Source organism: Strongylocentrotus purpuratus, unplaced genomic scaffold (genome assembly GCF_000002235.5).
Source record: "Strongylocentrotus purpuratus isolate Spur 01 unplaced genomic scaffold, Spur_5.0 spur5_scaffold_20, whole genome shotgun sequence".
Classification (NCBI taxonomy): domain Eukaryota; kingdom Metazoa; phylum Echinodermata; class Echinoidea; order Camarodonta; family Strongylocentrotidae; genus Strongylocentrotus; species Strongylocentrotus purpuratus.
This window is the reverse complement of record NW_022145606.1, coordinates 24,208,382-24,236,354: the sequence shown is the minus strand read 5'-3', so window position 1 is coordinate 24,236,354 and position 27,973 is coordinate 24,208,382. Positions and strand designations below refer to the sequence as shown.

The 27,973-nt window shown below is 37.0% G+C and overlaps 2 protein-coding genes across 2 annotated transcripts in view; both read left to right on the top strand.

The window, feature by feature from the left end:
* The first annotated feature begins 397 nt into the window (after positions 1-397).
* LOC115918900 (MAM and LDL-receptor class A domain-containing protein 1-like) lies at positions 398-24,237 on the top strand. Its single transcript, XM_030993777.1, has 29 exons — positions 398-448; positions 1,250-1,340; positions 1,852-1,989; positions 2,556-2,678; positions 3,426-3,650; positions 4,295-4,483; positions 6,298-6,471; positions 7,060-7,242; positions 7,921-8,058; positions 8,471-8,596; positions 8,964-9,049; positions 9,701-9,860; positions 10,499-10,788; positions 11,227-11,337; positions 11,696-11,894; positions 12,452-12,718; positions 13,156-13,283; positions 13,872-14,076; positions 14,752-15,008; positions 15,645-15,809; positions 16,366-16,615; positions 17,247-17,360; positions 17,869-18,110; positions 19,165-19,273; positions 20,469-20,609; positions 21,203-21,459; positions 22,012-22,102; positions 23,694-23,813; positions 24,167-24,237. The coding sequence occupies exons 1-29, from the start codon at positions 398-400 to the stop codon at positions 24,235-24,237; spliced, it is 4,701 nt and encodes a 1,566-aa protein (XP_030849637.1).
* LOC755161 (MAM and LDL-receptor class A domain-containing protein 2) overlaps positions 21,881-27,973 on the top strand; it is an 81,064-nt gene continuing 74,971 nt past the window's right edge. Inside the window, exons 1-7 of the mRNA XM_030993776.1 lie at positions 21,881-22,102; positions 23,694-23,813; positions 24,619-24,819; positions 25,351-25,503; positions 26,311-26,451; positions 26,811-26,945; positions 27,710-27,840. Of these exons, the coding sequence (XP_030849636.1) occupies positions 24,621-24,819; positions 25,351-25,503; positions 26,311-26,451; positions 26,811-26,945; positions 27,710-27,840 (759 nt within the window). The 5' untranslated portion in view covers positions 21,881-22,102; positions 23,694-23,813; positions 24,619-24,620. The remainder of the gene's footprint in view (positions 22,103-23,693; positions 23,814-24,618; positions 24,820-25,350; positions 25,504-26,310; positions 26,452-26,810; positions 26,946-27,709; positions 27,841-27,973) is intronic.

Here is a 27,973-nt window from a genome sequence, read left to right as displayed (position 1 = left end):
GGGAGAATGCGTATTGATATGTGCTAAATAGTAGGCTAACTGAATCCCGTGACCGGGGTTATAATATTACTGTAATAATTTTGGTCAGCTAATGGTAAAGCGCTATATTTGTGAACGGCATTACTACTAATGATAATACCACATTTACTACTACTACTATTTATATATGTATTTTTCTTCATTTTCAAATGTCGAAGGCAATTTCATCTACGTGGATACCACGACACCACACAGTGATGGTGACGTGGCTCGAATTATCAGCCCGGTCTACGACCTTTCCTCCTCCGACTACTGCGTGCAGTTTTGGTATTATCATGATGGGTTTGGCTACATCCGGCTCCACTCACGGGAGAATGGGGTCTTTTCTGCACCCCTATGGACCTCGCCCGTCAATACCATGCGGGGATGGGCATACGGTAGCGGTACAGTGTCTGGCAACGATGTAGAGGTAAGGGGTATAGTAATGGATAGTAGTGGTTTTGTTTTAGGGAGACAGTGTGGGTTCGAGTCCCTCGCTGAATGCAGAAATGCAGAAATGATTGTAGGCGTAATATGTGTATGCGACACACTCCCCCTCTGTTTTCGATGCAGGCTCGGGTTCAGGGGAAAACAGTCCTTTCCTCGAACTAGAACGTTAACTAAAGGTCTTGTGTAGGAGAGTCATACAATATGCACGTTAATAGAGCACATCTCTCGCAAAGAGTAGGGTGTAAAACCAGGTTTTTAGTGTGCCTGCATACATTCAAGTCTATGTGATAGGTTGCATTTCCAGAAGAATGGATGCTCTATTATGAGTGTAACTAAAAGTTGTAAAATTTGAAAGACATGGTAAAAACACAAAAGATTACGTAAGATCAGTTGTATGACTTATATCTTTATTTTAATGCAATTTTATCTAATTTATCTAATATTAGTTAAAATAAGATGTTAATTATGAAAATAAATGGTCAAGTCTTATTAACTTCTTACCCTAGAACAAATGTCCATTCTGTTTATTTTGCTCCCATCCGGATATATGTATCCCGTTCCTTTCGTTTTCGTTCTGCAACCTGCCACTTTTGATTTAACTTATAGAATAGTCTAAATATGTCTGAATTTACAATATCATATTTAGTGTCTTTTTGTGTGATATCCCTGCCTATAAAAGTAATCGGTAAATTAATATATTACAGTAATTGCAGGTTCATCTTGAATGCTGTACAATGTTTATTAGATAGTAATTTCAATGTTTGTGTATGTTCTATTTCAGGTTGTCTTTGCAGGTTCTGTAAGCTCTGTTTACGGTTCAGCTATGGCTCTAGATGAGATCAACATTGAGTTTGGGGCATGCCCACCGCCAGGTACTAGACAAAATATACCCAATTCTCAGACGTTACATTTCCTTCATACATCTCTGTTCGCTTCTTTGAAGAGCTGTGAATGAGATAAACTCTGTTCCAGCCACATGAAAAAGTACCAAGTGTCCAAATCATCTTTTCCATGAACGTATGCCGTGGGCTGTACTTTTTTCTTCTGTTTAATTAATATATTGCCTACCATCGTAATTTTTGTGTAGTTTTCTGACAGCTGTTTTTTATAGCAATTTTTTATGAAACAAAGCCCTAACTAACAAAATCAAATTTAAGAATGATTTTTTTTTTTACAGAACGTAATATTTATAGAACTTTGAAGCGTTTTTTGTAATATTCATCCTATAAGTAATATTCCGGAGATAACTCAGTTTAACTGAAATACTGTTCTTATCATTTGGTTTTAAAAAAGCAGAACATTATAGAACCAAATGGAGTAGGTAGCCTTGAGAATATTAATAGTTAATTATCGACTTAAATTTGATTGCAAACGTATTTTCAGGATACTGTACATTTGAGAGCCTGCATTGTGGGTGGACCAACGCTGTCAATGATGATTTTGATTGGCTGCTTCACTCTGGAGCCACGCCCAGTGATAGCACGGGACCTCCATTTGACCACACCCTCGGAACCATCCAAGGTAAAATCGTGCAATCACAAAAACAACAAATATGACACACGCAACAAAACATTATTATGTTGAGGTTAGAGTTTGATACCTGTTTGCTTCAAAATACGTGTGTCCATGAACTACATGACATAGTATCCCACATATCAAATTAGAATATATGCTTTGTAGAACATTGTTATAAAGATCCAATATTTCATAATGAGATAAACTCACGATGTTTTGAGCTGTTGTCTTTACTTTCTAAGCCGTCTTTATTAAAGCCCTTTATCGATTCACACTTCTAGTGAGCAAGTACGTATTAACACTTACACAGAAAACGTTGAGCTGAATTATGTATTCTTCTGTAAGTTAAGATAGCGTAAATATTTCATCAAACATTCAAACACTTTGTAAGTCTCGTCTTTTGTCAAAATGGTAGTCATAACAACATGAACAAAAAGTGAACATTTAAACCCAGGTCCATTACTCATTGTAAAGTAAAATACAAGTATATCATTGTGCCATTGTGTGCAAATCTAATGTATATAATATACTTAGGAGCATGATGAAAGACATATTCTCTCTTTGATTGACAGGTCACTATGTTTATATCGAGACCTCAAACACAGCAACCAATGAGACGGCTAGGCTTGGTTCTGAAGTATTCTCGGCCACGCCCACAGGATGTTTCACTTTTTGGTATCACATGTTTGGTGCAGGTAAAAGAAGGATTGTGTTGTTGTTGTTATTGTTGTTGTTGTCTTTTACCCCTAATTATGTCTAAGATGAATACACAAAGATGTCCACTATGAAAAAATGTATATTAAATCAACTTTGATAAGTGATTATTGCTAGATCTGTTGACAGAATCACGCAGGATCTTGTCATCTTAAGGCAAAACCGTCTTAAGAAAAGAAAAAAAAAAAGAGCATTGTATTGTTGCCGATCGAAATGTTTTTAAACATGCCTTTCTTCATTCACATACTCTATACACGCATTTTACTTTACATAAGCACCTTTCTATCTAAATATCTTCACCTGGTTCGGAGGTTGATTGCAACATCTCTCCATTTCACTCCATCTTTTGCCATTCTGGTGCACTCTTGCAGTTTTAGTCCACTCCAGTTCTTGATATTCTCTTCCCAGTTGATTCTGGGTCTCCTTCTCGGTCTAATTCCTTCCACTTTTCCTTCCAATACATCTTTTAAGAGGCTTTGGTGCCTTTCAACATGACCAAAACATTTGACTTTTCTCTCCTTAACTAATCCTACCAGTGCAATTTGTTTACGGCATGTCATTTGCAATATCTCTTTGTTGGTTTGCATTCGTTACCAGATTATTTTTTATCATTCTTCTGTTAATCCGCATTTCAAAAGATGTTATTATATCTTTAATTCATTTTTTTTCATTATGTATAACTTGGATACGCATGATATATAAATATTCCATTGCTATTTTCCTATTAGATATGGGCACACTAAACATATTCCTGCAAGAGTTGCCCAGTGGCCCCGAGTCTCTGATCTGGACTATGAGCGGTGACCAGGGTGATCAGTGGCTTCTCGGGCAAGTCGACGTAACAACGGGCTACGAACATACCATCGTCTTTGAGGCCATTGATTCGTCAAGTTTCACCGGGGATATATCTCTGGATGACATCAACTACCTGCCGCGGTCGTGCAGTAGTAGCCGTGAGTAATTCTATCAAGCGCATGAAAAATCGTCAACCTGAATTATCTCAAATATTGTACAAAATTATTGATTGTCCTCCGATCGCTTCATATTTAGCATATGCGAGGTTATTTCTTTAATAATAGTTTTACTAATTCATTTTAATTTTCAAATGAGGTTGTTACGTTGTTCCATCATAAACACCAAGTCCTGTCTTATAGAGAATTGCGAATGATCCGAATCAATCGCAAGTCTGCAATTCCCTATCTCTTATGAAAATGATTGCGATTAACATCAATCGCAAATAAGTTACAATTAATATCAACTGTTTATTCGGACAGCGCCGAGAACGTCAAATTATAAATGTTTATATCATTATTATTTTCTGTGGATATAAAGTTCTTTTTTTTTTCCGCACTATCTTATACAAACTTTAGTTTTAAACAATACAAAACTTGCAACGCCAGTGACAAGTTGCGATAGGAAAGCAAAGGTCACAAAAACATAGAACATTCACAAACGTACACTGATGGTTCAAATCTCGGGGGACTCAAGCATAAGAGTTTGACGGAATAAGTTTTATTGATATTCATTTATGAATGGAATTCTTGAGGGAAGAAAGTCATTTACTGTGACCTCTATCATTTTGTTGTTTATTCTTCAGCCCCAACCACCACATCGGTAACACCGGTAACAAGACAACCTAGCCTATGGGATTGCAGCTTTGAAGGGGGTTCCCTGTGCAGCTGGGTGCAGGCTACTAACGACGATTTTGATTGGTCGTTGCAACAGGGTAGCACAACCAATGACGGGACCGGACCATCCGCTGATCACACCTTGCAAAACAAGAACGGTAGGTAGCATTCGTGTGCGTGTATGGACGTCTGTTTGCGTGTTTGCTAACCGGGTGTTTAGATATTTCTTGGTTTAATCAGATAGGTTTATTAACGTCTGTGGACCTTAAAAGCCAAGTCCACTCGAAAAATAACTCACTATCAATAGAAGCAGCAAAATCAGACAAACCAATCAAAAAAGTTTGAGCAAAATCGGATATTTAATAAGAAAGTTATGATTTTTTTGAAAAAGATGTTAAGTGTTTAAAGTAAGAGGGGTTATCCCTCAATAACGGCTTTGATTGGTGTAGCAGCGTAGCGAGGAGAGTGACGCTACACAATTAATGTGCCGATCGTTGGATGCAGTACAAGAGAAAAAACTTATGGAGCTCTCACACTCTGCCGTGTAGGCCTACCGTCCACCTGCCGGGCTATTAAAAAAACAACAGAGTCCAGAACGTTGGGTTTTGAGCGAACTTGTCCCCGGCCGCAAAAAAAAAAATCATAAAATTAATCTTTTTACCGTTTCGTTGCCATATTCTGACCGTTCTCACCGGGCGCATACCGGGTGTTGAACGTGCTTCTACCGTCTTCACCGCCCTGATTGACTTTTGTTGAAAATTTTGGCCGTTTCCATACCGGGCCCATACCGGGTCTCGAACGTGTGCACCGGGTTTGTAGCAGCCACCTACCAGTCACTTAGCGTCCCCTCACCGCTCGGAGCGTCCTGTGAGCGAGTCCCCGGACTGCTGACGTCATGACACGACTGCCATAAATACCCCGATTTGAACGGCAACGTTCACAACCCGCTTACAACCCGTTGCAGACGGTGGATTTTTTTTTTGCCCTCGTTCATCACCGTTCTGTAACGGGTTATGAGCGTGTTGTGAACGTGTTCATACATTGTGACCGTTTTCATAACGTATTCATACCGTCCTCATACCGTTCAACACCGTCCTCTTGCCGCTTACTTGCGGCCGGTTCCAGCCGGCCAAAGTTTTGAACATGCCCAAAACTTTCGCCGGGTCCCACCGGGTGTAAATAAGCGCCAACGCCCTATTAACGTGTTGCCCGCTTTGATAACGAACCACCGTGTGCCCTCGCCGTTCTCCACCGTCCGCAGACATTTTCGCGCAAGGTGGCACACGGTAGGCCTACACGGCAGAGTGTGAGAGTCACTTAATGTATACAACGTGGACCGGGTAGTCGTTACGTTATGACTCCCGACGCCATTGATTGGACAGGTTCATTGGTCGATCATTCCTTGCAAAACAATAATAATTTGTTCACTTATCCTAGCATTTGCCGTTAGCCGAACAGGCATTAAATTACATTTCTCAGCTATGTTGAGTATAATCACGGGCTACCGCAGGCAGTTAAGAAAGAGCTACAACATATATAGTGGGCCGTCACAGCTTGCAGAATAAAAGACCATTATTAAAGTTTGTAAAGTGGCTAGATCAGCCCTTTGAACGTTTGTTCCCAACGGCTTTGGATGGGTTTTAAATGGATTCAATTCAATTCAATTATATTCATTTCAATTGTTTTTATTCAACCAAATTCACAAGATTATGTGGAAATTTGTTTTGGTCACACATTGTAAAAATATGTAATATAATTATATATGAAAAAATATATCGTTGTTTTTTTATAATCATAGAAGAACATTTGTATGGTGTATCCCCCAACCCCATCTCCGCTCTTCAAAATGTATTACATTTCATTTTCATAGTTTAAATTTAAGAATCACGATTTTTTTTCTCTTCAAAGCGAGTTAATCATTGATTAATTATATCAATAAAATTTTCCCTTCCATTTCTATTCAATTGTACAGGTTATTATGCTATGATTGACTCTAGCAGCCAAGCCGGGGACCAAAAGGCTCGGGTATACAGTGATCTTATACCGCCACCTGCCGTCTCATCTTGTATAGAGTTTTGGTATTTCATGTACGGATTCCATGTCGACACACTCAACATTGGTACTGGCATTGATGACGGTGTAACAGGTAATTTTCTTTTTTTGTTTTGATTGTTGTCTTTTGTGTTATTATCCTAGCGGCTTCAATTGTTCCCTTATTAAAAATGAAGTATGTTTGTAAAACAAACAGGTAAAACCTTTCTGGATTAAATACCATCGAGCTAGAATCTAGTTTAAACAAATGTAGTGAATGTCTAACTGTAGATTTATATATAAAATATAAAGGTTTAAGGAGAAAAAAATACAGATGTATTAAAGTCACAGCAATCAAATAAAACTTACTCAAACTCAAAAAGAAATCGAACCATAGGGTAACAAATTTGTATTTCTTTATATTAATATATTTCATCACCCATATGCAGTGGAATTGAAATAGTTATACCATGGCCTTCAACTTAGTCAATTTTATCAATAAACCGCAGAGTTTTAAATGCTGGTACATAAATGAAATATTGCCCTCGTGTAAATCGTGTCTTTATGAATTAGGTTCAAATAATACAGATAATGAGAGATTTAGGAAAGTGAAATTGAATAAGGATAATTATGTACAAAGAGTTTTACAGTTACATATTCACTTACCCTGGTTTCCGCTGGCTAATTCATAATCTTTTCTTAGATGGTGGAATCTTATGGACCCGTTCAGGAGAGCAAGGCTACCAATGGGTGCACGGCCAGGTCCCCTTCGCTACCAACGCCATCTACCAGAGGGTCTACATTGAGGGTGTGGCCGGAGACGGTTACCAAGGCGACATAGCCATTGATGACGTCATAATATCAGATGGGCCTTGCCCTGAGCTATGTAAGTAAAACATTGCAGAAAGAAAGTATGATGTGAAGAAATGAGATCGTAGTATCTGTATTACAATGAAATACTATTGGTTATCATAATATATTTCACCTTGTGTCACATAAAGCTGGTTTAGTACTTCTAAACTTGGACCTGAGGGATAAGATGTCATGAGCATGGATGTCTTTAATAGATCTCTTGGCAGCTGCATACCTTCCCTTTTACACACGGGGGCGACCTAGTGGACAGACAACTCATGAGTACGAGAGTCCAAGACGCCGACGACACCAATCTCGTGAACCCATAGAAATGCATTTTATCGGTCGTTTAAACTATATGGGTCTCATGCGGTCTAGGTATCGTGGATGGTTAGTCGCATTAGATGTTGGTCTAGTGGTTATTGCGTTATTAGAGTATAAGAAGCCTACGTTCTTGTAGTGATCCACTTTGAAAAGTTTATTTTTGTTTCAAAGAGAGGAAGCTTCTTGAAGTTATTTTAATTTAAATTGAAAGCACATTATATCTTAATGTTATAACTGAATATTAAAAAAAAAAAATTGATGCGCTAAAGCCAATGTAATCGGGAACGCCAGGGGGGTCAAATCTGACTGACATGAGCGCTATACAAGAACCCATTATTATTATTATTATTATTATTATTAATGTTACCCTTTTTGGTTTTCCCTTCAGTGTTTTGTGATTTTGAGGATCTCGACATTTGCAACTACATCAACGACAACACGGATTCTGTGGACTGGACTAGAGAGAATGGAAGAGCGTCCATTGCGTTTGGGCCACCTATAGACCATTCACTTGGAACTAACGATGGTACGTTCTTAAGGTCACCGTTGTTGATTGAATGGATGGTTTATGTTTACCTGACTGCTAAGAAAGCAAATATATGCTTTCAAGTAATTCATTGATATCGTTACTCTTCCTTTCTTATCCTATGGTCAAAACTCTCAAAGATAGTACATTTGTATTTCATGATCAGGTTATTATGTTGTTGTTTTTTCCCAATCCAGCATTGAACCTTTTATTATGAAATTGTGTGTTTGTTATTGAATTGGATCACACGTTTCGTAAAATATTTTTGTTGACACCAACGGCAAAATAACAGCAAACTCAATCAACTAAAAGCACAAGATCAGTGTGCGAGCACTAGTAGAACCGTATTTTGGATCTTGCGCTCTGTTAAAGGTTCTTGCTAAGATATTCTCACATAACCTTACCCATGCAGGATTCTACATGCGAGTCAACACCGGACAGCGCCCTCAAGTAGGAGATAATGGTCGACTTCTCTCACCTCCTTACCCTAAACCGTTGAGTGGGTATAGGTGTGTCGAGTTCTGGTATTCATTGAGTGGTAAGACGTATCCACTGTTTGTACCTTTCAACTAACCGACACTCTTTTAGTCACGTAGTTTTACGGCCCATCATACAGGTTTCAGATAGTGATGTTTTTTTCTGGAGGATCGTATAAACCTGTCTGGAGGATCACTGAAAAATAAACATCTTGAAGAGCTTTTGCACTATCTAGCCAAACGGTCTAAGTATTGAGTTTTGATGTTTATCAAAAGTGTTAAGTCTTTTAAAAACTCAATTAAGACACGAACAGTTATTGCAGAAAACATTAAAGTCAACTAGAGTATGCCCATGTATTCACATGAAGATCAATTAAGTTAACAATTAATGTTATCATTGTTGACTGTTTCCTTTCTTTCTACTTACAGATATTTTCGGTATTTTCACCGTGCAGGCATTGTATTACGACAGTGCAGGGCAGCTCCTGCCCACTTCGACAATGCGGAGTTTTACCGTAAGTTATTATTTTCATTGATCTGGTTTCGTTTCGTGTGTTCCTTCATTTGTCGCTCTCCAGCAAGGTGTACTCAAGTGTTAACACGATGCTGACTGAAAACAGATGGATACCTAGAAATCAAACAATAACTGGAGCTCAGAGAGAGAGGAAGTAGTTTAATTTACATCGTAATGAGCATGAAGGAACGAAGAGCAAATCTCAAAATCTAAATTATAATCGTTGTAAAGAAATCGTTGGCTGATGAAGATCACATGCTCGATCTCGTAATTAAAAACAAGTGATACGATTTGTTAATATTAAGCTTCCTGAGAGAAATTTCAATTGTTGTAGTGACCTTTTGTTTTACTGTGCCATGGACCAGCGATTGAGTCGCTGCCCGACAAGCAGTAGATGGCAGGTTCAAAATCCTGCTGGTTCCAAGATTTATTCTTACTTATTTTCAATTACAAGATTAAGCACACAATCTTTAATTGCTGGGTGCAAGCCGAAAAAATCGTTATAACAAAAGTCTGAGAAAATCTTTTTTTTTCATTGATTTCAACTAAAATATCGACCACGCGATCTATATGTAATACATTTCTTTAAAACAATTAAATTTCTCCCAGAAAGCCTAATGTAAAAAAAAAATCGTAATTATTCCTTGATCAGGACCCCACCTCAGGATTCTGGAGGAAGGGATCCCTGGAGATACCTTCGACCTACCAGAACGTCTTCACCTTCAAGATTGATGTCCAGTCCGCCCTTCTTGATGAATACATCGCACTTGACGATGTAATGGTCAACGATGGACAGTGCACTGGGCTACCAGGTTAGACCAATATCACATTTGTACTAAAGTAGCTAGTTGTAGTGTCGGTGGTAGTAGTATAAATAGTAGTAGTAGTAGTAGTAGTAGTAGTAGTAGTAGTATTACTGATGTTGTTGATGTCCAGTCCGCTCTCCTTGATGAATACATCGCACTGGATGATGCAATGGTCAACGATGGGCAATGCACTGGACAACGAGGTTTGATCAATGACTGCATAATTTCTTCATTGTCTGATACATATCCTTATGATTATTGAATGCTTTGTTTGAATGAGAGGGGACAAGCATAAATCTTCATTCAGCCTGTATTATGTTTGAAACCAAATGTAAGTACATGTAATTACAATTTAGGGTTTTTCATTACACTCAATTAACAGGAAAGCATTTTATTGCAATACAGATACTACCGAATATCATAAAAAAAATGTTGCAATGCCTTTCTTCCACCAGATGAAAATGTTACATGTTGCAAAATGCATGGTTATGTGTGAGTCATAATTCTCAAGTAGATTGTCAATAATTACCCTGTACAGATTGATCAGGATCTACTGAGTCTAAAAGGGCCTAAAGAAGATTTGTAAACATAAAGTAGGCCCTACCATATCCAATCTAAACATGCTACCATGTACTTTTGCATAGGAACCTGCAATTTTGAGGTCGACACCTGCGATTGGTCCAACGTCCAAACCGGCGACGAAATCGACTGGTTACGTCACAGCGGGTCAACGGGAAATGCCAACACCGGCCCGACCTTTGACCACACTACCGGGACGCCCTCTGGCTGGTACATGTACATCGATTCGGCTCGTGGCGGTCAGGGAAGTCGTGCGCGGTTCGAGTCTTCGAGTATTGATTCGTCCAATGGTGTTGCCTGCTTCTCTATGTGGTATCACATGGTGGCTAGTGGCAATAGCTTTGGCACGATGAATGTAAGTTTGTTTGTAAATTAAAAAAACAAAATACAAATACAACAACTTAGAAAGAAATGTGAAAGACGATACAAGAGAGATCAAGTTTAAATGATAAGTTTGAATGTATATAGACATTTAGGCATATGGATTTGTCTACCCTATGTTTGAGAAAGGGATTTAAAAAATGTCACAATAATGTCTTTGTATCATAGGGCCATTTTCAACAATAATCTTGTTCTATTATATATTATAACATAATAGCAAATACATAATTCCAAATATCAACTTCATTTCAATAGCATTACATTGCCTATAGGTAATCTGTTATGGTTGAGTAGTGATGTTATAAGACATAATGCCGGCACGTATGATAAGGATGACGATCATGGCTACCAAAATTGCCCTGAATTAATTTCTCGAAAAACTTTGCGATCGTATTCTATTCTTTTTTAACAGGTTGCATGGGAGACTGCTGATAGAACAGAAATCTTACTGGCTTACACTGGCTCCCTGCCCGACCAATGGAACTATGCTGAACTAGACATCCAGACTTCAACTCAGTACAGGGTAAGCCAAGACAATCTCAATATTGCTTTGAAATTAGTAGTAGTAGTGGTGGTTAAGAAGTATAAATGTTTGTTAGTAAGCAGCGAGAGGACCGACGGCTTTAGGTCCTTCCCGAGAGACCTGGTAATGAGGATTAATGAAGCGCTGACGCTCGTTCTGTTCCGAGTGATATGATTTTAATTCATTCTTGGTTGTATGTTGTAACTGACAAAACTAGAAACATCTTCCTCTATTTCCTTTAGATCATGGTTCAGGATTGAAACCAAGGTTATTGTGACCTCGCAGTAGATGATAATTATCATAAGAATATTCTCCTTAAAGGAACATTGGTAAACGGAAGTTGTATGGTTCTTTGTAGATCCTCATAGAGGGCGTCCTATCAGACCAAGGTTCTTGTGACATCGCCATAGATGATCTGATACTGTTTAATGGAGCGTGTAGCGGTAGGACCTCTGAGCCTCCCTTCACCTGTGGCGATGGTGCTCAGTCTGTCCCTGGGAACCTGGTCTGTGATTGGTTTCCTGATTGCCAAGACAACTCGGATGAAGCAAACTGTGGTATGCTAGAATAATCAATGTCCATCATTATGTTTACACTCTTATAGAACTAGTGCTTAAGATTTGAAATAAAAAAACATAGCAAATGAACACTTTTAATAAACTATTCTACACGTTTTATGTTCCTCCATTGGTAATATAAAATGATCCTTTTGAAATCATATCATTATTTGTGTTCCTTGGAATATTTATTGTGGAAAACTATTCTAAACGTGTAGAATAGTTTTCAAAAAGACATTAACTTTTTTATATAATATTTGCAAGACACATTTATGCCACGAGCAAATAAACAGCATATAAGGAAAGAGAAGGTGCTTCCCCTATTCCCCGTTCATTTTGATTGTTTCAAAACATTTGTATTTCATGTTAATAGCGTTCATATATTTATGTATGTATTACTAGATTCATATCGACTTTCAATTGTTTTCAAATTTGAATTTCTAGCTCTGTCATAACAATAACAATTTTCTGGTCTTTGTTTTAACGGAAATAAACTACTAGTATTACTAAAAATTAAAATACCTACTTGTATCTTTGTCAATGTTATCAAAACACAGGTCCCTGCACATTTGAAGTAGACCAGTGCAGTTACACGAACGACCAGGCCGGTCTGTTTCCATGGATACTCCAGGGTGGGTCAGCCACGCCCCCTCCAAGCCTTCCTCTCCCGAGCTACGACCACACAACGGGGTCTGGTTACTTTATGGTGGTAGACTACACAGCGCAGTCGCAGTCCAGTGACTATGCCAGGCTGCAAGGGCCGCTCATACAGGAGATGAGTGCAAGATGCTCTATGACTTTTTACTATGTTCTCAGCGGTCAAAGTAAGTTTCATGGGCTCATAATTTTTATCTCCCCTCACATATTGAAATACGGCAATGTTAGCTGTTTGCACATCCGTCACTTCATTATCATATTGTATACAAACATCTTTTACATGATTTTGTGAAGTGTTTCTCTCTGGCAAGGCTACAGTCGTTCGTGAAAATATTAGCAAAGGAGCACACAAATCTATTTAATTTAAGACGCATTTTAGCCTTAAACACTTATCATCTACAAAGATCATTCAAAAAGTATTTTGTATGGGTCAAAATTTTCAAGAAATATTTAGATTGAAATAATTCATATACTGGAGCTAACATTGCAACTGATTACAGACTTGGTGTACTTTGTTATGTCTACCATTTAATGGTTGGATTCGGCTTACACAACATCGAACTAATTAACTTTTTTTCTTGTGATCTATCATGATTGGCATTAGGTGACCTAATGGTGTCTTACAAGACATCCCCTACTGAAGAAACCATTATCTATCGCCGATCAGAGGCCCGGGGAACCGCCTGGCAGCAAGCAGTTTTATATACCGGTCGCATCCAAAATCAGCACACGGTAATTATATAGCCCTTTTTTCTATTGAACTTTAAGCCTTTCCCTCAATAAGCACGTCCACTTTCGACCAAATTTAGTGCAGTGTATAGATTATTTGTACAGATTTATTTTTTCACTTGAGGAACTTTTGTTTTAGTACTTTGCCTAACGTCCTCTAAATTCTAAATGTTATTGGAATATAAACTCGGTTCAAGCAATTAGTAATATATAGCATAGTTTTTAAAAATATTATAAAAGAGGTTGTATCGGGTACCCCTCTTTACGCCAATTTATTTCCAATGTATTATTAGTCTTTCCGATGAATTTGTTCAAATTAAAATTTGCATAAAAGTCAAGTGAAACATTGAATAATTGCATTAGTATTTAATGTCACAATTAAATAATCGCACTTTGTAGATGGAGGGACATGTGTTAGCAGAAACCGATAATTCAAATAATTTTATTATGATAACTAGTGGGAAACATGCATTTCCGCTATTTAACAGATATTTTGTCTCAACAAAAAAACTTTGCTTTAAGTTAATATTTATGCTTAGATCGTGACGTCATAGTATACGTATGCTTTCATTACCTTTGAACCTCGTGTAGATCAACTTTCTAGCCCTACCCGACCTCAGCAACCCCGGCATCATCGCCATCGACGACGTCTTCTTCAGTAGCTGCTCGCTACCTCGACCCGAGACATCGTGCGAGATCGATGAGTTCAGATGCTCCAACAGAGCCTGCATCAAGCTCGAGTTTCTTTGCGATTTCGATGACGACTGCGGAGATTATTCTGATGAGCTTCAATGCGGTTCGTACACAAATATCGTTGTTTTCAAGAGTAATAATGATATCAATAATATCGATGACATTTGAAATGGTAATAAAAGTAACACTTTTGTCTCGCCTGCATATAGCAAAAGCGATATATAGGCGCTGCTTTTCCGGCGACGGCCGCGGCGGCATCAACATAAGTTTTTGAATGTTTAATATAATTTTGAAAGTATAAGTTCTTATTCAATGAAACTTGAACTAAAGGGGTTATCAAGTATCTCTCATAATGTGAGTAGAATTTCAGGTCACAGAGTCAAGGTCAAAGGTCATTTCCGGTCAATTATCTTGGACTGTATTGTGGCATTATCATCAAAATCTTAACCTGAGGCTAAGTTTTTTAAAGCATAAGTACTTATTCAATGAAACTTAGACTAAAGGGGTTATCAAATATCCCCAATTATGGGAGTAGAATTTCAGGTCACTAAGTTAAGGTCAAAAATCATTTCAGGTCAACAAACTTAGACTATGTTGTGGCATCAACATCAAAACCTCACCTGAGGTGCAGATACACTGACATGACCGCGTTAAGGCAACATTCTGTATAAAGCATAATTGTTTATACTAATGATTAATCAAGGCACATGTGTCTTACACATTGATATACAACGAAACAGTAGGGGTAACATTCGTCCGTTATTTATTTCCTCTTTAGACTCCACGTCCTTCACCAGCCGATGTGATTTCGAGACTGACCTCTGCTCCTTCTCAACTCTGTCTGGAGACTTCAGCTGGACTCGTACAACAGCCGCGCTAGCCCCTGACCAGTCGTACGCCCCTACCCGAGATCATACTACGAATAACAAAGGCGGATTTTACCTCTTGGCTGATAGTATTGGTAGACAGAGGGGCGATGTAGCGAGGGTCGTGTCCCCGGTGTTTGAGGCGACGGGGTTGATCACTACTTGCTCTGTGAGTTTATCTTGTTTGTCGTCATCCGTTTTCTCTTGTTCTTTTCATTCATCTTGGACCCCATGGAAGAACAGTTTTGTCTTCGTGGCTTGACTGAACTGGGTGTCCTTCTGACTTCATTATTGTCTTCTTCTTTTCTCGTTTACATTGTATATTATGTTTGTTTTAAAAGTCTATTTAAATGATGTTGTAAATGTTCTGAATATAATATATTTGTTTGTGTGTGTGAATTCGGAAAATAAATAAATCGAATCAAATTCTTCTTCTTTTCCTTCTTCTTGTTGTTATTTTCCTCATTCCTCTTCTTATTATTCTCTTCCTCTTTTCCTTCTGCTCCTTCTTCTTCTCTACCTCTTCCTCTCCTTCTGCTAATTTTCCCTTCTTTCTCCTTTTCCGCAACTTATTTTGTGTCTACCTTGCCGAAATGATCAAATAGCACATATTATACGATAACTGTTATTTTATTGCACTTTAACCATTTTACTTAAGTGATTCCTTGGCCTCAATTGTTTTGATATACTTTCGAAAGAAAAATTGCAAACTTCACTGGACTAATCCATTTCAACTGAGAACGAACAATTCCCAGACAATTCAAAACAAAATCTTGTAATCCACCTCATTAATTTTGTCCACCAGATGCGGTTCTTCTTCTCAGCATTCGGGCCTGACGTGGGGGTATTCAACATCTATACCCGATACACCGTAGGGGGACCACTGACCCTGATCAGAAGCATTATTAACTACGCCATTGATAGCTTCACATTCTTCACGGAGTCCATCGTTACAACGTCTGATTACCAGGTGTGTGGGCTCATGGTCTTTGTTGTTAGTTGAAAACTTCCTTGTAATACCTTTTAAATAGTGAGTACAGCATTCTTCGTCATGCTGAAGCCGTCGTAGATGGCGTTAAGACAGCTTCAAGAGAATGGGGCTAAATACGTAAAAGAAGTGTATTGGCCTCTGACCCTGTCCATAGAGTTGCCCCAACTTTTAAATATAAGTTGCAAATATTTCAAACTAAGTATTTTGGTAAAATATTCGATTGTGTCACAGTATTTGTGAACATGACGACGAATGTTTTTAGTACATCATAGCTGTCAACTGTTAAAAACAGTGGGAAACTACAAGAGGTAAGTCAAGGAGAAACACAAATCTCTGGTATTAATGAGATCCTTATCTACTGTGAAACCTTTTTCTTTCTTAATGATTGGAGATAATTACCTGAAAACCAAAAGGAAAAGGAAAGATAACAGTTACAAGATAACAATAAGAAAACGAAATATTAGGGGTACAAATAAGAGCACTGAACATCGGTAGATTGACGGATACAACAAAATAACAAAATATTATCATGTAGGTTGTCATCGAAGCCGTGGTCGGCGACGGACAGAGTGCGACCATCGCCATCGACGATATCAGCTTCTTGAACTGCGCTCTTTCGACTCAGACCTCCCTCCCAGGGGGTACGACACCCCCGATCCCCACGACACCGCCCGCCTGCCCCGCCCCTGGAGACTTCAGCTGCGGTGAAGGGACCTGTGTACAACAAAGTCAAGTGTGCGATTTTTTCAAGCAGTGCCCGAACGGCGCTGATGAAACAATTTGTGGTAAGTTGTTGTTCTTTTTGTTTCAACTCTTTCCATGTGTTAACGCAATTCAAAGTCTTTCTTGCCAACATTTTAATTTTGATATTAGATATTAACTAATTATCAAATTCATGGATTGCACTCCAAACATTTAACATTATTCTCATTTTCATTTTGACAATGGATAACACAAAGGAAGACTTTGAATTTATGAAGACAAAAATATCAATCTTCTTTCACTTATCAGCTATGAAAAATACAACAAACACATTGTAGGTACCTGTAATGATGTATTGTTTTGAAAGACAACAAATTATTGGTAGGCAAAGCTGAATATTAGTAAATAATCTTTTTCTACAGGTAATGACATTAGATATATACACATTGATTTCGTAATTTTTAATGTGTTTCTTAATTAATATCTAACGACTAATACGATTGCACAAAATGCAGTTTTATCCAAAAATATACAACATGTCTTGCGTCTTCGCTAATATGTATTACCACCATGGGTGTCGATCTGTAATTGATACCTATTGTTCAGTGGGGATGATCTATTTATTCATACCCCCCTGATCAATAGGTATTACGTAAGGATTGACACCCATGATTACCACGTTAATACTACTTATGAACTTATTGTGATTTGCAGGGAATTGTGAGTTTGATAATGATTTCTGTCGGGGAGATAACTTTGGATGGCAGCGGACTCAAGCAGGATCGGGAGGAGACTCGTTGGACCGTGATCACTTCAATGATCCTCTCGGTAAGAACTATTACATTTTTAGTTCTGGTAAAAATGCAACAGAATTTGTGAGCTGTCTCATTTTGTAAACGTTAGTCTGGAAAAATATCATAGTAGAAATGCAATCTCTTTCTTCCAAAGATCTTAGATTTCCTGTCAGAACTACAACAGCGAAATAAATATACCACAGTTCGTTTAAGAACTAACACGTCTCTCCAGGAAAGAATACCCCAGTCGTTTTAAGGACTACACATAACCGTTAAAGTTGTCCTCACTCATCTACGACACCGTGAAAACCTTTAAAGATCAATTAATTTACATTTTGCACCTTGAGGAGTTTTTGCCTTTTGAAGGTGATGCGTTCTCAGGTGAGGCTTCTGGAAGGTGCCTGACTCATTTACCTCGACACTCAAACCTCTAAAGATCATTTGAACTAAGTAGCTAATCACTAATGGTTAAGAGTTATTTCTTTGTTTTTACTTTTGCACGCTTATATTTGTTAATTTTCACTCATTTTCGTTATCTGCAGAGACAGGCTGGTACCTACAAAACATCTTCGGTTACAACTCCTTCGTGACCCCTGACATAGGGCCGACCGGGTCACGATGTCAGGTCACCTTCTATTACTACATGAGTAGTGACCTGGAGCTACTGGAATTGAGGGCCTATCTCCTAGACGGGGATCAGATATTCTTGGAGAGGGGATCTGAGAACCCCAATACATGGCAGCAAGGGACTGGATTTATTGGACAACATAACGGCAGGATACAGGTTAGGGTCATTCGATTTCATTGCAGGGCCCCGCCAGCAGAGATATTAAATTTATCAATTGGTTGCTAGTTTGCCATTTAACTTGGTTTAAATTACAGTCGATCAATCCATATCACAATCAATTGTATTAAAAAGGAGAATATGAACACATAGGGGAAAAAAGAAGAATTGTAGTAGAATCGCGGGAAGATGAAAAGTAAGACAGAATAAGAAGTAGAAGAGGAAAGAGAAAGAAGAAGAAAAAGAAGACAATAAAATTAAAGGAAATACAAAGTTTTGGGAAATTTGGGAAATTAGGTGGATACTGATTCTTTACAATTTTGATATATTTGGATGCCCCTGTGGATGTATTATAAGCACTAGAAAATTCAGCTTTCGAGAAAAATGGACTACAAAAATTTTCCGGTGCTCCTGGTAAATTTTGATAAATTTCAAATAGCGCCTACGGCCGTACAATAGTAGCTGCGACCATGACAATCTCAGAATATGTAGTTGTGATATATATAATTTCCTAACGGGAATAGCTAATCGGTCGATTTTAGTCAAGAAGGATTGTTTTATGGCTTAATTACTATTTTGACCTTGAGAGGGAGCTACAAACATAAAGCGTGTATTATTTACAATTTCATAACTTTAGACTCGATTTCAACCGCGACAACGATCACTGAATATTGTAGGATCGCATATGCTTTCTATATGTTCATTTTAACTAAATTCATGACCCCTTGCCAAAACTTTGTATTACCTTTAAGAAATATTCAGGAATCTATCTGAAGGTTTCAAGTTCAATTTGTTAAATTTGTTTAAAGCTAAATATCTACCTACCTACCTACAATATGATCACATTTCAGACGATCAAACCTACACAATATGAGAGTTATAATTATTTTGACCCTGACAAAGATTTTTTTTTTTTTTGAGCTCACATTTTCAGTTGACCATCTGTCTTGCTGCCTGTGTAGGGATAAATATGGTATGTTGTATATTGCTTTAATTCCCCTTGATAATCAGTTTTTTTAATAAACAATTCGTGTTTTTGTGTTTATTCTGATAGGTGAGCTTCGACCATATATACCTGAATCCTGTTCAGCCCACCACGTATACCGTAGCACTGGATGGAATCTCTTTCTTGAACTGCGCAGCAAATCAAACTATATCATCAGGTAAAATATATATGGGCTTACTTCGAATCATCGGGTCATCGCGTCCGGTCGGGTGGTCGCGTTACGTGCATTTTTTGTGAACGGTACATCATGTGACAATGCACTTAACCCTACGTTAACTGGGGGGTCAATTTGACCCCCCCCCCCTGTAGAAATTTCGCGATTTCTCCGAAACCGCGGCAAATAAAACAAATTCTTTTCATGACTTTTTTTCTTTTGAGTCTTACACATCTTTTTAAACGATTTTTTCGAAAATCGGACGTATAGTTACAAAGTCACGTGACCTTTTGTCTTCGTATGTCAGCCCGACAATCACTAATGTTTGTGATTTGTGTACAAAACATATGGAAATGTCATTTTTCCTTAATAAGAGATAAAACATTGGTTATTTAGTCTTTTTAAAGTTTAGGTGTTTGTTTTGGGGTCAAAGTAGTTGAATTGTAATTATAAATGAAATAAAACATCAAAAACAACAAAAACAATAAAATACATAAGTTAAAAAACAATGAAATACATAAGAAATTATCAAAACAAGAGATAACATAAGGAATAACCTGGCTCTTCCAATTTGTTGTGTTGTATTTTTATTCCAAATGGTCTAACAATTATATGTAGTGAAAAAGAATGCTTAAATATGTATTATGTATGATTTATGGGCCAAAATATGAATTTTGTATGACCTTATTTGCATAAATTACCATAAATATGCAAATGAGTGAATTTTTCAAAAAATTGAAATTACCATAGTATTCTATACATTTCACTTGACATGTATGCAATTTTTCGCGGCGATCGGCAGGGAAACGGCCGAGATCTTAGGGGGGGGGGGGGGGTCAAAGTGGACCAGACCATTTTATAGATTAGAAGGGCTTATTTCACAATATAACCCAAACATTTCGTAAAGGTCAGGTAACGCGACCACCCGATCCGACGCAAAGACCCGATCGTACGAAGTAAGCCTGTTAATGCTATTCATAAACCCCACAGTCCTGTTTTATAACACAGCTATATTCTTAAATCCTAAACGCATTTTGCATTTAAAACAAAACAAGACTTTGCAGAAGGTGAAACATCTCTATGGTTACTTTCAAACTCCGAGTTCAGATGACAATTTTGACTGAAGCTGTGATACTAGACCTTTGCTACTATCCACGTTATGAAGATTATATTACTTTTTTATATTTTCGTGTTCTAGATTTGAACTGTACCTTCGAACAAGATTTATGTGGGTACTTCCAAACTCCGAATCCAGAAGATGAATTTGATTGGATTAGGAATAGTGGATCTACAGGAACGAGCACTACGGGACCATCTTTTGATCACACTACAGGATCAGGTAGGACAATAACTAATTGTTTTTTTTGTTTGCTTTTAGGTTTTGCCTGACTGCTAAGAAATTTGAAATCATAATACTTGCATTTTCAAAATGTTATTAGTGACTTGGTAACATTGATGAAGGTTGATGAAAAAAAATCGTAATTTTGCATAAAATGTTATTTATTATATCAGGCATCAGGTGAAAACGAATTCGTTTAATAAAATTTCGGAAATACAAGTATTACTTTTAACAAACAGAACTTTGTTATTCCTGGCTCATTTTTCCTGATTGAGGTGTCACATGAAAGGACAGAATGTGATCTTTTTTTGCAAATGTGATTTTCTCTTTGAAATTTAGATACCGTTCGCCAAATGACCAATTGGTACCCTTTCTTCAAATTGTTTTTTATCACTCATGCGTGAAATATGCATCATATGAGTAGCATCAAATGAAAGAAGAGGATCTAAGCTGTACAGATATGTGCCATTTCTTTATTATATTAAAGTGTGATTAAGTTTGGATAAAACATCGATAATTCTCGGTTTCGTTTTTTCTGAGACGCACTGTATATCAATCCATTAACATCTTTTCCAATATGTCATATAATATAGGATATTACATGTACACTGAGATGAACGGAAACTCTAACGGCGAGAAGGCCCGCCTCGAGTCACATCCGCAATCACCCCCGGGCGATAATGGAATCTGCCTGAGTTTCTATTACCATATGTATGGGCCTCACGTGGACACGTTCAATGTGCTGCTCAAAGAGGGGAGTTTAGAGACGCTGATCTGGACGCGAAAGCAGACGCAGGGAAATCAATGGTTGTTGGCCCAGAGAACTATCAAAACAATTTCGAGTTGGGCGGTGAGTATACGGGTAACCTATTGACTACTAAGTTATGATTTTTTTAATATTTGTTATGCCACAAGCATCTGCTCAAATTAAGGTGTGTGTTGAATGATGTTAATACTTGAAAAAACAAATAGATGTGCGTTTTTGTTTTATTAAAAAAAAAAAAAATGTATTTTTAATGTAGATGTGGAAATTAATTCGATTCAATTCAACTAAAAAATGTCAATACTTTAAATGAAATATACGTAATATATGTACATGCATTACATTGATATTTAAATCTATCACTCTATCACTCTCTATATATATTTATATGTATATAGTGTTTTGCAAGACATGAAATGAGTGACAGAATGCTTTGTGAATTTGGCGTCCAATTTAGAGGTATACTTTTATAGGTAATACTTTCGTAATTGTGTTATGTTTGGAAGGAGATAGCACTTGTTCTAAATTAAAACATCTATTTTCATTCAGTCTAGATTGTGTTTTAAACATAAACGCAATCGCACGTTGTCTTTGTAACCTCTGAGTTACCTCCCTTTACATTTTCTTGATACATCTCAGGTTGTCTTCGAGGCATTCCGTGGGGCAAATAAATACGGGGATATTGCAATAGATGACGTCATATTCTACCCAGGACCCTGCCCTCTCTCAAGTAAGATACAATATCAATCGAATATACTCTCTCTCTCTCTCTCTTTATCCTTCTCTCTCTCTCTCTCTCTTTATCCTTCTCTCTCTCTCTCTCTCTCATTCTCTCTTTCTCTCTCTCATATTGCTCCGATTGTCTCATTTTCGCTCGCGTGAACATTGCCAGCACAAACCACTGACCTCTACCTCCTACACGGATCATCGCACATTCCCATTCACTATACGTTACGTACTAAAAGGCTGTATTGTCTGACCGTTCATGAATATTCATGTTTTTGCTAAACTCGGCAAAATATTTGCTTTTACTAAATGGAAAAATTACGGTGGGGGGTTGGATGAAATGGACAAAACGAAATAGGCAGAAGTGATCTATGATAATTCATGCTTTTTATGTTTCGTGTGCTCGACCTATGATCTTCAAATCGCTTGGTAAACTGAGTCCAAAGTTAGACTTGTTTCACATGTGTATTATAGGCAATGACGAGCTTGCAACCTATTTTGAAAAATTACGGTGGGTGAACTTTCAAAAGTAAATGAGACATGAGGGCTCCAATGAATGAGCTAGTGATAACGTACGTCGGGTGGATGTGCTTTTCGTTTAAACAAAAAATGAATTTTTAACGATTTAAAAAAAAAAAGGTCCATAGGCTAACATGTTAGGCTGCTGAATCTGACCATGTTCTGACGATAGGGGGCGTTGTGAAATGAGACTAAACGGAGCCATATGTGAAAGGTGGTGTGGGTGGGCTAGAGGGGAGGGGGGGGGGGGGAGTGTGAGAGTGTTGTGATAGGATGGTAATATGTAATTTTAAACCTTCCTCTACTGTTATTTTGATTATTCACTGTTACATGCAAGACTTTTTTTTTCCTTTTTTTTTCTCTATGTTCATTGATTGATGTAACTTATGAAATGTCTTGTATCAAAGATCTTGTTTTATATTGCTTATCTTGATAATTTCTTGTTATGTGAATTTCTTGTTATGTGAAATTGTGAGGAAGGAAATAAAATATCATTTAAAAAAATTTAAAAAAAATAAAAAAAATATGCTCTTTCTCTCTCTCTCTCTTTCTCTATTTCTGTCTTTCCCTCCCTCTCTCTTTATCTCACTCTCTCTCTCTTTCTCTCTTTAATAAAATGATTGCAATCATATATATATATATATATATATATATATATATATACATAATTATATATATATCTTTGCATAATTCCTTTGCATAATTTAATTATATAATTCAGTAATTACTCAATCTTATGTTTGGGAGACGTAAAAACACTTGAAATATAATCCAGAAATTTCACTATTCAACCTCACAAGAAAATCCCCTCGATTCGATCGGAATTACTGAAAAAGGCGACTATTCGTTATGAGGATGTAGGCCTCATTATATCATTCAAATGTAATGACTCTGTTTTAAAAAGAGAAGATTCATTATTGATTCCCCTAAGATACACGTCAGACCACTACTTTCATTTTCAATATTAAAGTGAATGTTTACTTTTAAAATGTGTTTGCTGTTCTGGAGTTTCATTTATCATAAATCGTAGAACTGTGCCTTTCAAATGTCAACTTCTATATATTTTGTCTTTTAAGATGAGTGTGATTTTGAGGTTGGACTTTGCTCATGGACCCAGGGAAGAAACGACGACTTTGATTGGTCAATAGGTAGCAATGGTTCTCCCCCTACTGATCACACGACTGGAACAGCTTCAGGTATAGCAGTTTATTTGTACGGTACAGTCAAACCTGTATATTAAGGCCACCCAAGGGAAACACAAAAGTAGCCACTGTAGATAGGTGACATTTCTAGACAGGCACTTTAACATACCTTTCCGTCTAAAGGGTGACGAATCGGGTGACCACTATAGAGAGGTGGCCACTAAGCCAGGTTTGACTGCATTATATATAGATAGTTTAGATCCGTTTTAAGGTTCCTCCGCAAATGCACGTAAAAGTCTTAAGTGATTACATTTCACGGCAGTATTGTGATTACAGAAGTGTTTAATTATTCGGAAAAGTAATCAAAAATATGTGCAGATGCTTCATGTTTATTCATTTATTGACAGATGACCTCGCCATAGGTAAAAATGTTAGGAATAGGCGGGGACCTTTTAAAGCTTCTAACCCAGAGGCTTGAATAAAAAGTTGCCAACGTTGCACAGAAGCATTTTAATTGGAGAAGAACTTTGATATCAAATAGAAAGCATTAGAGGTTTTTTGTTTATCTACTTCATGTATAATGTTGTGATGTTCATGTCAGAGGTAAAAACAAAAACATCCGAATTGATAGATCACGCAGCGGGCCTCTTCTAAATGTTCATGTTTATAATGGGATTTGTATTGTTCATAATGTTAAAACGTTTTAAAACTATAAGTATTAAATTCATTTATACGCACATGCAGCTATACTACTTTCTTATTTTCATTCGTAAATGAAGGTCTAAAAACTAAATTCCTGCGTGGAATTCGTATATTAAAGTACTGGGAGTTAAAAACTTTGATCAATCGTTTCTCATAGGTATGTTCGCGTATGTGAGCACGGCACCTCCACGCACTCAAGGCGAGTTCGCTCGCATTGTCAGCCCCGTTTACCAGCCCACATCCACGCAGTGCCTGAACTTCTGGTTTTATCTCGAAGGCGACGATGACGGGGGGACGCTGAACGTCTGGGTGCATGATCTCATCAATGATGTGTACACGAATATATGGACACAACACGGTACGGAACTGTGTTAACATTCAAAGCCGCTGAAAAACATTTTTATATATTATTTACAGTTGTTGATGCCAAAGGGCTGAGAAAGATATTTTTCCGTAGCGTTCTTTGTATCCCTGATCACCATTAACTATTCGTAGGTTTATTTGATCTGTAATAACCATCATTTATCGCTAACAGCGGGAATCATTTAGAGTGATCTCATACTTAAACACTAATTCCTATTTGTAGATCGGTGACCTTAGCATATTTTCACGATGAAATAGTTAGAACTTTAATCTTTTTTTAACACAGATTCATTAAAAATAATTATAAAGAACAGATTTACCTCAAGAAACAGGAATACTTTATCAAGTTTACTTTAAGTGTTTCAACTAAAATACGCAATTTATATCTGAACTTATATCCTCAATGCTAAGGAGAGCTAAACCATTCATTGTTTTTTATTCATCTGAAACTTGCTCCTCTTTTAATATTTATGTTTATTCTACTCTAATTCAAAACGCCTCTGTTATTTGTGTTCCTCTTTTGTAGGCCATGGCCATGGTATATGGCATTTCGGGCGTGGCACCTTATCAGCCTCTCATCCTTATGAGGTCATCATAGAGGGCGTCCTAGGATCGAACCCAGTTGGTGACCTAGCCATCGATGACGTCAAGATCTCAGGTGGACCATGTCCCAGAGCTGGTAATTATTTGTTATATCCAAAACGATTATTTCATAATCATTCATGACATGTACCTGTTTGCTTACTTACTAATAGTTGCCTGGTTTAGGATTTGTTTATAGTGATATATTGCTTTTGGTTTGTACACACACACGCCCACATAAAGTAGTTTAACTTTACCTTGATACCTGAACTACAACGACTAAAGTAAATCTTTAAAAGAATGGAAGGAAATCCCTGCTTGTGTTTCAAACATGGTTTTAACATGTGATATAATAATATCACATCTAAGAATCAAGTTATTTTTAAGTCAACATCACAATTATTTACCACGCTCGTTATATTTCTTTGCATTGTATTTTATTCAATTGATTTAAAATCCGTTGTTTTTTTACTGTTGTAATTGTTTAATTTGTATTGCGTCTTATTTTGAATTGTATATCAATTCAATTCAATTCAATTTTATTTCGCAATATAAAAATCAAAATATACAAAGTAAAGTAAATTTTAACCATGTTTACAAAGGTTATATGCGGGGCTTTCCATGAAGGTTGCGAAAAACCTGTGAAGTTGGATCGCCCATTAAAGAATGAAAAACAATACAAAAAGAAATATAACATATTATAAGCACACAACAATAAATTAAGTAAAATAAGCAAAGTACAAACACAAATCCGTATATATCTTGTAAGTGATTTTTTTTAATGTATGGGTGTTGGCTAAAGCAAGTGATCCGTGTTGAAATACTATAAACTTGAAATGAAAGTAGGTAGGTCTACGGTAGGTTATGCTATCATTTGTATTCGTTTTATGGTTTTGTTTTTAAGGTTTCTGTGATTTCGAGACCGACAAGTGTTCCTGGTCTAACGAAGCTAGCCTAGATACAAGAGACTGGCTTAGAAACAACGGAGCTACACCCTCTAACTTTACTGGACCAAGTATTGACCATACCTATGGAACATCTTTTGGTAAGAGGTTTGCTTTTTTTGAAAACACACCCTAACTCTATTGTATTTGTTTAGGGGATTAATAGCCTATTTAAAGTCTGCTATTCTTACCTTAAAGCCCTGGGTATTCGCTCTGTTCCAAAATCAGATTTGTCTATGCTCTTGCTCATTTTTGCGACTTAAGATGGTAGTTATGGAAGACAAAAGAACAGTTCGAGTACCATAATATCTAGCAAACAAATTATACTTACAAATAAATGTGTACAGGTTATTTCATTTAGTCGTATTAATCACCGAAGTATTATTTAAAATGCAATAATAAACTCAGTTTTCCTCTCTCTCTCTCTCTCTCTCTCTCTCTCTCATTCACATTTATACAGGCATGTATATGTACTTTGAGACGTCTGATCTGGGATCAGGTTCAGGAGACGGTGACTTTGCTTGGTTAGTCAGTGAGCATTTCCATGCTTCGTCGGGTTCTTGTGTATACTTTTGGTATCATATGTTCGGAACAGGTACGTATATTCAATTCAATTCAATTCATTTTTTGCCTCAAAAATCATAAAAACAGTAAAATGTATACAAAAATGCGAGAAAAAATCTAAATATTACATTACAAATAGGAATAGGCAGTAAAGACCGTGAAGAGTATAATGTGGAGGGACGAGCAAGTTGGAATGCTTATCAAGGGCTATTCCCCAGCAAGAGTATAAATATTCTGAAACTATTTAATTTAACTCATTTATTTTTTAATTTTTAATTTTATTTAATTGTTTTCAAAATCAATCGACACCACTTTCTAGAATTCATTAAAGTTCCATATGAGATAAGTGTAATAAAGTTGAATCCACAAATACTAAATGACAATAATTACGAAGCTTTCTTTGGATCAATGTTGCAATGATAGAAATAAATGCACATTCCACATAGAATAATATCACTGTGTCGATATTGAGATTCAAGTGGTTTATGTATTCAAACACAAATTTTGTTCCTAAATAATGTGATTTTTTAAAAACGAAATGACCAAATAATAATTAAAAACTACTGTGTACAAAGCTTTTGAAAATGTATTCAAACACAAATTGTGTTCCTAAATAATGTGAAATTTAAAAAAACGAAATGACCAAATAATAATTAAAAACTACTGTGTACAAAGCCTTTGAAAAGGCGTTTCTGTTATGCTTTGTATTCGATGTCAATCGACGTTGCGCACAATATTAACAGCCCCATAGGTTGAGAAACTGCATTAATCAAGGCAACTCTTTCATGTCAACAGGTATAGGTGATCTGAACGTTTATGTATTAGATTCTGCTGGCACTGCAACTCTGGTTTGGCAGATGACAGGGGACAAAGGAGATGTGTGGCTCAAAGGAGAAGCACAGGTCACCAGAAATGACGAATACCAGGTACCATATCACCATTCGTGTAGCCATTTCTTAAACTCATAATGGGGTAACCTATAAATAGCACTTTGAAACATTATAAACATTTAGTACTAAGCGCTATATAAATATTAGCTTCGTTATTATTAATATTAAC